The following is a 14,583-nucleotide window of genomic DNA, read 5'->3' on the forward strand; positions in this document are numbered from 1 at the left end:
CTTTATAGCTGTAGTGCCCAGTTTTGGTCACACAAGGTCAGCTTCTCTCTTTATATTCTAGCTCTGTTGCTCAGGCATTGGACATGAAAGAGAACAACTATCATCAGTACTGGAAGAAAGATTTTAAGAGTCACCTTTTTTAGGTTGTGTTTGCATGCATCTTTATCCAAATACACGTTTATTTTTCTCACAGAATGGCAATACATTTCAGCTTAGCCTACACTGATAATATGCACCCTCACCATTTTCACCATCAGCAGCACAAACCCATTGCAAACTCTTTATCAGCAACGTTGTCCTCTACATTGAGTCGCCTTTATATTTAAATTTCCTAGGTATCCTCCTATGTTGAATGTTTCCAGGTAAATAAAGAACATTATTCTTAAGCATAATCAGTAAATTGCTATCAGAAGCATAGTCTGTCAGTTGGTATACAGAGCCAACAAGTGACGAGGACAATTCAAGTGGAGGCCATGCCATTAGTCATATTGAACTTAATTCAAAGTTATGATCTGCCCCTTGCAGGCATTAAATGCGTTGAGTACTAGCTTCTGACAGTCAACAAATCCTAAACCACCCCTCGCCTGAAAAATATATTCAACAATTAAGAGATAAAATAGAAAGGCCAGAAAATAAGAGAAAAGAGAGGCAAGGAAATATTCTGTGAGAGAGAGCAGGCCTGATGGAGAGGACCAGAGAAGTGTATGATGTGAAAATATTATCCAAAACATTGTTTACATCTGGTGGGGGTATTATACACCTAGAGGAGGGTTGGTGTCTGGGGAGGGGGGTTCACAGGGGGGGGTGTCCAAGCATCCCAAAGACAATATGAAGTACTACCACGCCCAAGACCAAGATGGAGTTCCCATCCCTACTATTCCAGGGATCTAAAACTTCAGTCGAAAAGCTGGAGGGCTTTCAATCTGACTGGAGTAAAGCATAAACCTTCAAGCTTTGACATATAGCTAATAATAGCTTGCCAGCCAGCTTTTAGTATGGTTCTGTGTTAGAGATGCTTCTATGTATTCTAGGAATATCAAACTAGAGTTCCTTCCACTACTTACACGGTATTGGCGTGGCCAAGCCTGTTTCCCATCGTGATTGGTATGGATCCTCAATGGGTGATGTTGAGGCTTCTATGGTGCAGTAAGTTTTGGATTTAAGGCTTTTTCTGCCTGCAAATGAGAGAATTAGTTTCTCAGATAGTGTGAGGGGTGAGGGGGGTGTCTAGATCATTTGCAGAGTGCAGGGCCCAGTGTCTTAACTGGTAGTATTGGAGGCTTCTAAGATTTGGAAATCGTTTTTGCTTTGCTCAGATGATGTGATCTGTTCTGCCTGAAACAATTCACCTAGTGTTCTACATACTGTCCCCTCGATCCAACGAAGCATGCGGGGCTGTGGGTGTGTTAGGTAGGGAAAATTGGCGAGTCCCCCTTTTAGTGCCACCTGGTCACCGATCTGCAGCACTCTTAGGCTGGTGACAGTGTGGAAACCAGGCCAAATGCCACAATAGGTGACATGCCATTGCGTGGTCCATGTGGAACCAGTGTTTCTCAATTTCACTGACAACCCACTCCGATAGGTATCGCAAGTGTGCTGCCCAGTAATATTTCAGTGGGTTTTGGCAGGCCAATCCACCCGTATGTTTTGGCAGCATAGAGAGTTTGTTGGAGATCCAGGGTTTCGTACCCTCCCAAATCAATGTGTGGAGTTTGTTCTCTAGAAGGTTAATGTCTTCCATGGTGATAGAAGTAGGAAGGGATTTGAAAATGGACAGGATCCTTGGGAGGATGTTCATTTGTAATACGTTGATTCTAATTTTCTAATGTCTCCAAGGATATTCTGGCCAGTTAGCTTTAGTCTAACCTTCAAGTTGGCGAGTGATGCCTACATATTTAATAGACGGCTGGGCCCGTTGAACAGAACCAGTACTTGTAGCCTGATGAGATTCTGAGGGAATGGTCAGATTAAATGCACGGGAATTTTCTAATACAGCCGCCACTGCCATAAGTGAATCTGTAGGGATAGTTATTGTGAGAAGAAGGTCTTCTGCAAATAGATTGACTTTGTGGGTCCCTCCTCCAAAGAGGATCCCTGATATTTTTGTGATTTTCAAATTTGTATATGAAATGGCTCAACTACTAGGGCAAACCAGAGAAGGGAGAGGGAGCAGACCTGTCTCATGCCTCTCACTCGTGTGTATGGTTTCGTAGATTGTAAATTTATCCTAACTTAATAAAAACAAATATTTAACAGATTTTATCGAATTTTCAGCGTATCCGATGGGCTGAGCCCAACAAGAAAAGTACAAAGGAAGTGCATAAAATAATGTCGTTTGGTACAGTGTACAAACCCCCCAATAGTCTGCAGAACATCAGCCCAAGAAAAACATGAAACGCCTAACTTCCCTAATGCGCACTGTACATACTTAGGAAACATTGTATGTAGAGGCCAAGGAAATTCCCAGCCATGTCTCATTACATCAATACACTAGACAGGTATTTACCCCCATTTGTTCAATGGGATCACGAGTGCCGGATTGCGACATTGGAGGCAAATCTATACCTCTGTAGGCAGCCCACCAAGATCAAATCTTTCCTTGCTTCTGAGGACACCCCCTCGCCTGAAACACCACAAACTCAGCAGACGTGCACCTGTCCACTTCCCTTTTCCAGTTAGTGACGCTGGGTGGGGACCCGTCCTTCCAATGCTGCGCTATGTCTTGCTTAGCTAAGATGAGGCCCAAAAATAAGAGGTGTCTCTTGTACCGGTTCCCCCCAATGTCCTCCGTGCTATGTAAGAGCACCAGTCTGGGGTCCAACAGAATATCTCACACCAGGACACGACCTAAGCAAGAGGACACGCTGGACAAAAATCGCTGAGTTGCCCCGCAACCCCACACCGTATGTAAAAACGACCCCTCATCCACACTGCAGCGGAGACAGATCGGGGACTGGATTGCCCCCATTTTCCAAAGTCTAAGATGAGTGTAATATACCCTGTGGAAGTATTTAAACTAGTCTATATCTGGTAGATACGGCGGAATACCGAGGGCTAGCCAACGCCTCGGCCCAATCGTCATCCGTGAGGGCCGGCAGATCAGCGGCCCATGCCTCCCGTGTCTGGTAAATTTGCCGAATTTTGTCAGCCCCAAGTGCCGAATCAGGGCGGTCAAGGCGTGACGGAGCTGCAGATAGCGATGAAACTGCGATTTGTGAAGGTCAAAATCATATGCAGCCTTTGAAAAGATTTAAGTGTGGTCCCCTGCATAATGTCCCCAAGCGTAGATATACCAATGAGGTCCCACCTACGGAATCCTGCGAGCACCGAGACTAACATAAATGAGTACCCTGCCAGAGGGGAGTAGTGCCCGGCAGCTTATCCCACCAACCCGTGGACCGAACCACCCGCCTCCATGTCTGGATGACTATCTGACAAGCCGGAGGGAGCGCATCCAGTGAAGTGCTACTATATAAAAAATGGAGTAATGGGGGACCCGCCATGGCAATCCGTCCACAACGTAGGCCGGGTCCATCTGGGATCCGTACCACCACTCGTTAATCACCAGGAAGTGCGAGGCAGAGTAGTACACGTGAACGTCTGCAGCCGCGATACCCCCGCAATACGTGGACTGTGTACACGTTGAGAACTCCACGCGAACAGCACCCCCTGCCAAAAGAATCTATTCAAAAGTGCGTTGAGTTGGGTGAACCTCGACGGGTGGGGGGATAGGGTGTGGATAGTTCTGGAGCCTATAGAGTAAGCGTGGTATGGACACTATCTTAAAAATTGCAGATCTGCTGTACAACGATGGGGTTTAGTTAGGACCAAATCCTCGTTTCATCACGAACGGCTGGAAGTAGTGGAGCAATGTTGTGCGTCCAGGCAATGGTGGGACACCGCGAGATATATACCCCAAGACACTTAAAGCCCGTTTCTACGATAATCAACTCCAAAGCCCAGGCCTGGCTCCTCTGTTCTCTGTAAATAGGAAACAGCATTGATTTTGACGGATTGGCGAAGAGACCGGAGGTCTTCCCAAAGATATGGAGAATTTGGAGGACATAGGGCCCTGAGGCCCACGGGTCTGAAATGAAGAACATGGCTTCATCTGCGTAAAGCGCAATTCTGCCAGAATGCTCCTGTGACCAGTCTAGTCCCCTAATTAGGGTGTCTCGGCGCACCCATTCGGCTAGAGGCTCTCTCGCCAAGGTGTATAGCAGCGGAGATAAGGGACACCCCTGGCACTTACCCCTACGGATGGGAAAGGGGGTCGAGCAGCATCCGGCCGCACGAACCGAGGCGGTGAGGTCCGTGTACAGCAGCTTTGCATACTCTATGAACCGTGGACCCGGGTTACCGGTCTCCTGGAGTTTAAAAAGGAACGTAATAATTTTTGACTTGACAGAAATCTGCCTTCAGAGGAAAACGGTCTTTTTGGACAATTGTAAGGAGAAAAAAACTAACGGTTAATATTGGTAGGAAAATGTTGGGGTGTCCACGCAAGCCATATCTCCCTGGACTCCCCCGGGTGTCTAGTTTTCAGAAATGTGGGGGTTTGGTAGGTTTCCCTAGATGAACACTGAGCCCCGGGCCAAAAACCCAGGTGACCCCCCCCCCCCTTTTGCAAAACCAGGTAGTTTTGTGATAGGTAATTTTGATGTCTTCTCAATATGTTTTGGGCCCTTGCCTGTCGCGGGGACTTGGACCACCCACACGACCTGTGCCCTAAGGGCCACTTCCCGACACAAAGGGCATTAAAAAATCCTTGAGGTCTAGTTGGCATTCCTGCTGCACGATTGTGACCCATGCGCGATTGTGCAGCAGGACTGCTAAAAAGAGACATCGGAGGAAAGGAAAACCCTTTAATTTCCTCCAATGCCTCTTTTTAAATCCCCCCCACACTCCATGAGGAGAAACTTATCTTCTCCTCCTTGGAGGTGCTGGAAGCAAATGGCTTCCAGCGCGTCCAGTTTTACCTAATGATTTCAACGCGCACCAGGGAGGGCGGGGCAGCATGAAGGGCGCCCCACAGGGGGGAGCGCCATCGCTTTTGCGGGGTTGGGTGCTAAGATGACCGGCAGCTGTCCAACGCACGCGCCCACCGTGATGTTGGATGGCTCCCGGCCGTCTGACACATGGAAAGGGTTAATAATGTATTAATTGGGGAGTGATCTTTTATTGTCTGTGCATTATGATTTAGGATAGATCCATTTATGGTAGGATGAATTATGGTTTTAATCATGTTTTATTGTGGGCTTCGCACGATTTTAATCACTGATCATATGTTATATATGTGTTTAATTGTGTGTTGTTTAAGAGACCATTGGTCTAAATAAACATATCTTTGATTGACTGACCATGCTCCTGCAATTTCCACAACACAATTGGCATTGTTTGCCAATGGGGATTACAGCTTCTGCATAAATTAAGTTTAACATGTGAACAGTTCTTGGTAGTTCTTATTGGCACCATGCATAGGTCCAGGTGGGAGACCAAGTAAACAGAGATGTCTGATCCCTGTGGGGGGCAGGCAGAGAGGGCTGCCTTACAGCACAAATGAGGTGGTCCGATTTAAGTACATACCTGCACCCCAATTCCCCCATGACTTTGGGCCTACCTCCGTGGACCGGCCAGACGATCACAGTAGTGTGCAGCGTGTAGATATGAGCAGAGCGATGCCCACTGTTTAAGAGGTCTGGTATCCAGTGGGTCTTCAAATGTATCTCCCTCCCGGAGTCCAGTACGCATAAAGAACTGGGAGCCCGGCAGCCTGGTGACCACAGTGCTCCGCAGAGTAAATTTCCCAAAAATACAGCCCTGATTTCCTTCTGAGTTTTGGATTAAATTTATCACCGGCCCAGGTGGTCATTTTAAGACATCTTTAGGCCCAGGGATTTCAGCAACAGGTATTGAAAAGGGTCCTCAAAACTCTAAAGATACACGGCTGGCTTAGAGGGTCTCCTTCAGTAGTTCAACTACAGGTTGATCTCCAAAATCTTGGAGGAAAGTAATACGGTGCAGGTGCTACAACATAAAATCTCAGAAGGGGACGAGATGCGGACAGGAGTAGCCTATAAGATACAATTTCAAGAAGTTGCCCAGAGGTAATTAACTGCTAATTATTCACAACACCAACACTCTACCTGAATCAATATAAATTGGAGTTGCGCGTCACTAAGAGTGAAATATCGCCTGGAGGCAAATACCCCTTGCTTTCCACAGGAGACTAGAGACCCAGGGGACATCTGCACTATCCCATATCACATCCCAAGCGCCAGGATACCCGTAGGGTGGCAGTTTTGCGCTATATAAATTCTTATTCCATTCCAAGCGGAGGCCCAGATGGGATACCAAGTGAGCAGAGTTAACGGATCCCTGTGGGGGGCACACAGAGCAGGCTGCCTTGGAGCACAAATGAGGTGGGTCGATTGAGTACATAACTGCACCCCAATTCCACCATGACTTTGCACCCACCTCCGAGGACTTGCCAGAGGATCATAAGAGTGTGTACGGAGTGCGGATGCAAGAAGAGCAATGCCCACTGTTTAGGAGAACTTTTATAAAGTGGGTCTTCAAATGTATCTTCCTCTCGAAGTCCAATACGCATAAAGAACTGAGAGCACTGCAGTCTGATGACCACAGTGCCCCTCAGAGCAATTGTCTCAAAAATATAGCACTGATGTCCTTCTGAGCTTTGTATTAAGATTATCCCGGCACAAGTAAATATTTTAGGACATCCTTAGGCCCAGGGACCTCAGGAACAGGTATTAAAACGGGTCTTCAAAATTCTATAGATACATGGGTGACGTAGAGGGTCCTCTCAGTAGTGACAACTACAGATTGATTCCCAAAAACATGGCGGGAAAAAATTCAGTCCAGAAGCTACCACATAAAAACTCAGCAGGGGAGAAGATGTGGACAAGACTGCTGTGATAAGTTGTAATTGTAAATGTATTTAAATAGCCTTACCACCCCTGACGAGACATTGAGGCGCTTTTTTCGCGAGTAGTGTGCTACTCTGGAATCGAAGATTAGTAGTTAGCAGGTTAGTGCAATTTTGTTTCTTCTTTTTCTTGTGCATCAGTTTTGTTAGGTTTGTGATTGTGATTTGATTTGTATTTAGTAGAGTTTGGGGTAGGTATTGAATGATAGAAATGGATTTGAAAAGGCGAGTCTAGGGGAGAGACAGAATATTAGCAATGGGGGAAAGTACGTTTTTTGTAAGTTTGGTCCTTTGTGCTTGTTAGTTGGGTAGTATGGCTAAAAAGGAGGGGTGAAAGTTTCAGATGGATGATTGCGAGTTCACAGTTGGAAAGGTTTGAGATGAGCGAGAGGGAGGAGGGATGGAAAGGATAGAAAGGATTTACTTACTAAACACCTTGCAGGATTTTTTGGTAAACTCTGGGGTTCTAAAGTTAACCTTCACAAATCTGATATTTCAAGCATTAACATTCATAACATAAGCATTAGGAGCAGCTACCATCATCCCATTGGCCAACCGGGTGCTCAATGCTTCGCTGTCTATAGCGACAGTTCCCCTTTCCTGGAAGGATGCTAAAATTATGCCTCTTCTGGAAAAAAACTTTGGCGGACCCTAGTGAGTAGTCTAACTATAGGCCAATATCCTTACCACCGGCCCCTAGCGTATTACTATTCTTCAGTTATAATACCCCGGAATCATAGCAGACCTTTTGGCCGGAAGAGGCCCCCTCCCAGGCCTCCGGTAGAAATACTTAAGAACCTGGGTGTCCGATTCGACAGCTGTCTATCCTTCCAAGCACAAATTAAGTCTGTGGTAGGTACATGTTTTGGGCTACTGCGTATACTAAAAAAGTTCCTGCATTTGCTTTCATTTTATGCAAGGAAGTTGGTTGTCTAGGCAGTTATATCCTCGAGGGGGGACTATGGAAATGCCCTATATTTGGGACTTCCTGACTACCTGCTCAACAGATTTCAGATGGTCCAGGATACCGCAGCCCACATTCTTCTTAGCCTACCTCCGAGAACGCACATGTCCCCACGCCTACACGCCCTCCACTGGCTCCCAATAAGGTAGAGAATTCTGTTTAAAACTCTAGATATGGTCCACAAGGAACTTCATCATACAGGTGCAGACTACCTTAGGACAAGGATCAGCTTTTACGTCCCCTCTAGCAATCTGTGGCTAGCTAACAGCCCTCTGGCTAGGATCCCTAAGATTTGCAGCACTAGAGCTGGCGGATGGGCCTTCTCCTATGTAGAGCTATTTGCATGGATTAAGCTCCCCCTTGAGTTACGCTCAGTGGACGCCATCTCGTTGTTCAAAAAAAAAAGCTGAAAAACTGCCTTTTTAAACAATAATAGACGGTCAGATTGTATTTTGTAAGGTTGCTGAAGCGAAGCGATGGGACACTCCTTGGAGTATCCGTGCACTTTACAAATTGCATTTTAGTCATTCCTGCAAACTCAGCAAATTGGGTAAGCGTACACTCTAAGTTTAAGATGAGCTGCAATACAATTAGATATCTAGGAATGAGGCTGTGTACCACGTTTGTGGGAATATACTACACTAACCTTCCTTAATTGATATCAGAGCTTATATAGCAATGTCATCCATCCCCAACCACAACGCTTAAATATTCTGCATACTGGTATAAATGGTTTATTGTGAAAGATGCTTTTTGGGGCCAACGTGGTGTGAAAAACATACCCCCTCTTTGAACCAGAGGCTGGGATCAGGGGAGTTCTGTTTGTGTCCAGTCTTTTGCTTCTCTATGTGAGCATATGATAGTATTATACTACAACCAGCCATGCATTCACTTCTCCATGCCATGTACTGCCCCTTCTCTCATGCTGCTATCTTACACTCACCTTTCACACTTCGTCTCATGTACTTGCCAACCAGTCTTTCTTTCCATGCACTCACTGTGCACTCATTCACTCGTCCATCCAACCATCCATCCCTGCGCTCATTCATTTCATTCTTTCATGCACTCATCCATCTAACCATTCATCTACATTACCCATTGAGCTCCTAAACCCAGTGGCTATGAACTTGTTTGTTATGAGTTTTTCATTGCTAGGTTATACTATTAAGGTAGCACTTAAGAAATGGCATTGCATTTTCTGAGGTTATGGTAGACGAAGATGTTCTCTGCTCTAGATTCTACTGATCAAACTTGGTGCAAGATCTGAAGATCCCAGTGGGAACATCTTTCTTAATATAAGCAGCATTGGGGGCAAGAATATGGTATACTCAGAAAGGCTGACGAGGCGAGTTCCAATTGAATTATTTCGCTGACTGGGAACCAAGGACAGAACCTTAAAAATTAATTGGACTTGGCATCTGCCACCACTGCCAATACTCTGACAGTTGAACTAATGAATGGAAGAAAGGGTTTGCAATTAAGGGCAGATGTAGGTGGCCAAATAACGATCGCTAATGCTGAAATAAGCTGAATTTCTGCGTTTGCGATCGGTATTTGGCTTGGGAGCAATGTAGGGGAGTTTAAACCTACTAGCAAAATAAGGAATCACAAAATTTGCGATTCCTTAAGTGCAATGTAGGTAGCACAAAAGAAAGTGCACTTTAGGCTTAAGGAATCGCTAATTACCACCAACTTCAAGTTGGTGGTAATTAGCGATTTCCTGTAAAAAACACTTTTTTGCTTTTTTTTTAAATGCCATGTGGCACACATTCATGCCCTTAGGGCATTATGTACGCCACATGTGCACACATGCACATTTCAGGGGTGCAACAGGGTGTCCTTTTGACACCCTGGCACCCTTAAAATAGCTCCCGCTATTTGTGATTCCTTAATACTGAATCGCAAATAGTGAATATCTTCCCATTCATTCCTTTGGGCCTCCTAGCCCATAGAAATGAACGGGTAAATATTCCTTATTAACGAATCTCAATTTGCGATTCGTTATTAAGGAATTTTAAGGAATCGCTAATATTTTAGCGATTCCTACCTAGATTCAATTTAGCGAGTCCTTAATAGCGATTCGGTAAACATCGCTATTAAGGACACTCTAAATTGAATTTACCCACATCTGGCCCTAAGTTACTAAAAACATTTTTAACCACAGTGACTGACTGGAGCTTTGAGACCCGAACTTCATTTATGAAACAGTTTCATATCATTGTGCAGATTGGTGTTTAAAGATTTATTGGTTAAATACTTATATATTTTTCTAAGTTATCATCACACACAATTTTTTTGCCAAAACAGTTATCTGTTGTGTTAAATATTGTTTCTAGTTTTCCCCTTTATTTATAGTTTGTATATTTTGATTGGCACACAAATCCTATTCATTTCATCCTTCGTTATCTTGGATTTCATTTTGTTTAGATTTGCAAGGAAGACCTGATGGAAAAATCATTGTCAGTATGCCTTTACGTAGTAAAGTAAGTAGATGAGATATGCTGCAGAAAGACAGACTGGGGTTGGTGTTAAATGTGTGCAGTGCTGTTAAAGGAGTGCTAATGCATCTTGCTTCTGTTTCAGGAACTCAGTGAGTTAACTGTCTGCAGTAGCCCTCTGCCCCTCATTGATAATGACTGTAGCGATGAAGATATGGTTATAGAGGTAATTACCCTTTTTGCATTGTTTTTCAGATGAATAACTGGAACAGCTTGATTTTTAAAATAAAGATGTCGTATGGTATCTTCCTTGATCATATGATTTAATATGCTTATATAGTGCCTCTGTTGAACATTGTATAAACAGTGAGGTAGGGGCATCCTGTAATATTATGCAAACATTGTATTTTTGATACGGTGTGCATTGATTCCAGGTTTCTTACAGGAGTTCCACAGTTTGGGATCCAGGATTTTTAAACTCTTCCACCTATCTCGATTTGAGTTTAGGTCTCAAGCTTGCTAGCTGGAAATGTATTAATGAGAGTGTTCTAGAGACATGAGCTGCCTTACTTACTTATGTCTACAGAGTGGGGAAGCCTAAATTAGACCTTTATCCAGAAGGCAAGAACACATCGTTTCATGGTCACCACCACTAGAAACCAGTGCAGCTTCAGTCGCGCTTCTGATCCTTAATCTCTACGCAAAAGGAACATTCATATGTACTCTCCAGCATTGCAGTAACATGTTTGTTTAATTGCTTTTTGGTGCCACTTATCTGTAACTTATTTTCATACTTAACTCGATAATTAGTTACTGAACCCAATAGTGCTTAATTTGTAGCTAAAATTAGTACAGGAGCCTGCCGCCAACAAGGCTGTCTCCTTTTTCAGAATATTGTTTTTAGGCAGAGCTTTGATCGACCTGTTATATCTCTTCTCTGGGGTTTTGGCAAAGCCACAGATTGCCATTGGTTACTATTTGTGGCATTCAGAAATGCTTGTCCTGTTATTGGTGCATTTGTGTAAATGCCCTTCCTTTGCGTGCTTAGTTCCGTCCCTGGGGATTTCACTCAGAGCATGTTTTGTTTGGCCGTCACTCTGTACAGAGTGTGAAGGCTCTTCCTCCTTGCTTTTAGTTTTCATTCCTCGTTTCTTTAGCTTGCAGCATTAACTAAATGTCTCTGTAGGTTGATCCTCTACTGCCAAGACCTGCATGCAAACTGCAGGGCCCACATTCAAATTCAGAGGACCTGGTGGGCATCTTTACGATGTCAGTAAAGTGAGTACACTTTAGTTGGCTGGAAACACATATTTGTCAGATTCCAGTTGTTGTTGCTGCGTACTTCATAAATGTAATGTTTTGAGGTAAGCACACTGAAGTAGTTCACATGCTGTATTAGCACCATAGTGAAATAGATTTAAAAATAAAAAAACTTCTGGTATAAAAAAACACAATACTATTTCTAGGAAAGGGAGATTAAGAAGGAGCCCACCGACCCGCAGTTTTGTTTCAGGTATCTCATCAATATACCCATCTTGAAGGCACCAGTGACTCAGGCGCCATCCTGCCTCGGAGGCTCACAGTCAAAATCTATCTGTACGGGCGAGTGATCCGATAGGGCTCGTGCTAAGATTCGTGCATTGAGTATTCTATGGCTCTTTGTTTTAGGAAATAAGAAGTAATCGAGACAGGAGAAAATCTTATGTGCGTTAGAAAATAAGGTATATCGTCTCTCTGCTGGATGATGCGCCTGACACACGTACAGAAAGGACATATTTTGCAGAAAAGGTGGCTAGAGTAGTTGGTCGTCCGCCGCCTTACCTTAGAGTTACCATGGAGGATTAATCTAGTCCGGGGTCATGGACCCTGTCCCGGGCCACACCCAGCACCAATGGGGCTGCAGGAAGCTCCATATGAGCCTGCTCAGCATCGCAGTGAACTGTGACGTCAAAGGGGAAGGAGCATAAACACAAACCAGGGATAGCGGGTACCCAAGAATTTTCACTGCACTGCCACAAAGCGTCCCAGCTTATCATGCCACTCCCTTAATAAAACTAGGAGGATATGCCTCTGTATCAATATGACAACTCCTTTTGAGCCGCGATTAAAACCCTGCATGAATCACCCTTGAAAACCCTTAATGTGCCAAGAAGGGAATATTCTTACCCATTAGGTATGTTTCCTGCAAGAGGATAATGTCTGGTTTGTACTTGTGGGCTGGCCTCATAACTGACCCCCTCTTTATCTTGTCTAGGGGACCACTGATGTTCCATGAGAGAATGGCGAACCTCCCCGCAAGGGAAGGTGGCTGTGAATAAGTCATCGGGCCAAAGAGGTAGTCCTTGGTGGTGATCGTGTCAGGGGCAATACCCTAGATCTGAGTGTGTGTGTATTGTGTGACAACGAGCTGAACGTAGATAAGCATGTCAAAACTAGGAATGGACCGAAAAAGGAAAGAACCCTCCTGTACCCCAACCCAATACCCTCCCTATACTTTTCCAATAAGAAGTACCTGTTGTGCTGCAACTAGGGACAGTAGCCCACTGGGCTATTCCGAGGTGTGTACCTTGCCAACCCTGCAATTCCTCACAAAAACTAATCCCAACCCTGCCCCTCATCCTTCCCAACACACACAAACAAAAGGAACAACAAAAAGAGAAATAATCCAGGGCATGGCTTATCAACCATCTCTTAATACCAGCACTCAGGCTCATACTAAGTATTTGGGCACCCATCAGTGTTCATTAGAGTAAGTCAAGCAGGGAGTTCCTGAGAGGACGGCAGGGGTCCGGTGTGGCAGCAATCTGCGTAAGATCCATCTCTGACTCCGGGGGCGACCGCCTCTCCGGAGAACCCTCCAGTCCAAACGAGAGTGCTTTGTGCACCTTGTGTTGATTGTTTTGCTGTGAGGCAGTATTCCAGTCCCTGGGAGGTCAGTCATCTCTGTCATCCCTGGTGCCACCCCTCTCTCAAGCCCCACCTGCTGGAAATGTACCCCAGTTCCTAAGGTTAGGTCATACCTCTGCCCAATTCCAAGCCGCCTCAGGGGTATCAAAGAATGGAGTTTTATCGTGGTCGATGACTTTTAGTTGGGCATGGAAGAGGAGTACATAACAAATGCTAAAGGCCACTAGCTTCTGTTTCACTTCCTGGATGGATCTCCATTGTTGCTGGACCTTCATGGTGTATTCTAGGAAAATCATTATGGGTTAGGACTGATGAATAAGAGTTCTGAGTGTGCATGCTGCTGGGAGATTGGCATTTCGGTCAGCATAGTTGAGGATGCGGGCAATTAAAGGTCGGGAGCCCACTGAGGGCTTAGCGAAAAGGGCACTGTGCACCCACTCAATTATGAAGCAGGATGAGTCCTCAAAGTCGGTACCCAGTTCCTCACCCAGTCTGATATGAACGTAGTGGGTTTGGTCCGCTCCACTCCCCCTGGAATTTCCGATATGCGCACGTTGTTGCGCCGAGACCTACCCTCCGCATCCTCCACCTTTGCTTCCAACTGACCAACCAGTCTCTGTTATGGGGATTCCTGCAACTTGACGGTGTCTCTTGTTTCGTAAGCGCTGCCTTCTACCTCTGGGACTATGTCAACCGTATTCCGTAAATCCTGTCTAATTAGGGATAAGTCAACTTTCAGCTCCCCCATTTCGCCCTCCATCGTTACTTTGAATTCTTGGATGGTCTGTTGGATGAAGGACATTTGGAGGCCCTCTCTTCCTCCCGCAGCACCATCCTCTTTCGATGTTACTATCTGCTCAGTATCTTTGTTAATCTTTTGTTGGGTTGCAGGTCCTGAGGGTTTGTCGCGTGTCATAATGGTGTCTAGGCTGTATATCTCCCTTCAGAGCCAACCATGCAACTCTGCTTTCTGCCTTGTCTACACCTGTTGCTACCCGCCTGTCGCTGCAACACCCAGAAGCATCATCTGGCTGCAGTTTCGCCTCAGGCCCCCTTCGGCGTAGCTTTGCACAGTGTTAACAGCTTCGCCCCTGGTACTAGTTGCAGAAGCGGTGCTGGGCTCCTGTCCCAGGCTGACTGCCCGATGTTGCCACTAATCACAGGGGCCTCACCTTGCAATCGCTGTGGAGGAGTGAGGAAGAACAATACCAGTAGAGTGATGTGGCTGAGTAGAGTGTGTAAGCAGTGTGGCCACGCAATGTCACCCCTTCTGGGGAGGCCCCAGTCATCTAACCCTTACTAATGGGTCACTATCAGCCAAGGATGCG

At 45.4% G+C, this 14,583-nt stretch overlaps 1 protein-coding gene across 2 annotated transcripts in view; it reads left to right on the forward strand.

The window, feature by feature from the left end:
• Window positions 1-14,583, forward strand: part of ATF2 (activating transcription factor 2) — a 412,263-nt gene that overhangs the window by 101,216 nt on the left and 296,464 nt on the right. For both annotated transcript variants that reach the window (XM_078681532.1, XM_078681531.1), the window contains one exon: window positions 10,494-10,574. In XM_078681532.1, coding sequence (XP_078537658.1) covers window positions 10,494-10,574 — 81 coding nt within the window. The remainder of the gene's footprint in view (window positions 1-10,493; window positions 10,575-14,583) is intronic.

Source organism: Lissotriton helveticus, chromosome 3_1 (assembly GCF_964261635.1).
Source record: "Lissotriton helveticus chromosome 3_1, aLisHel1.1, whole genome shotgun sequence".
Classification (NCBI taxonomy): Eukaryota; Metazoa; Chordata; class Amphibia; order Caudata; family Salamandridae; genus Lissotriton; species Lissotriton helveticus.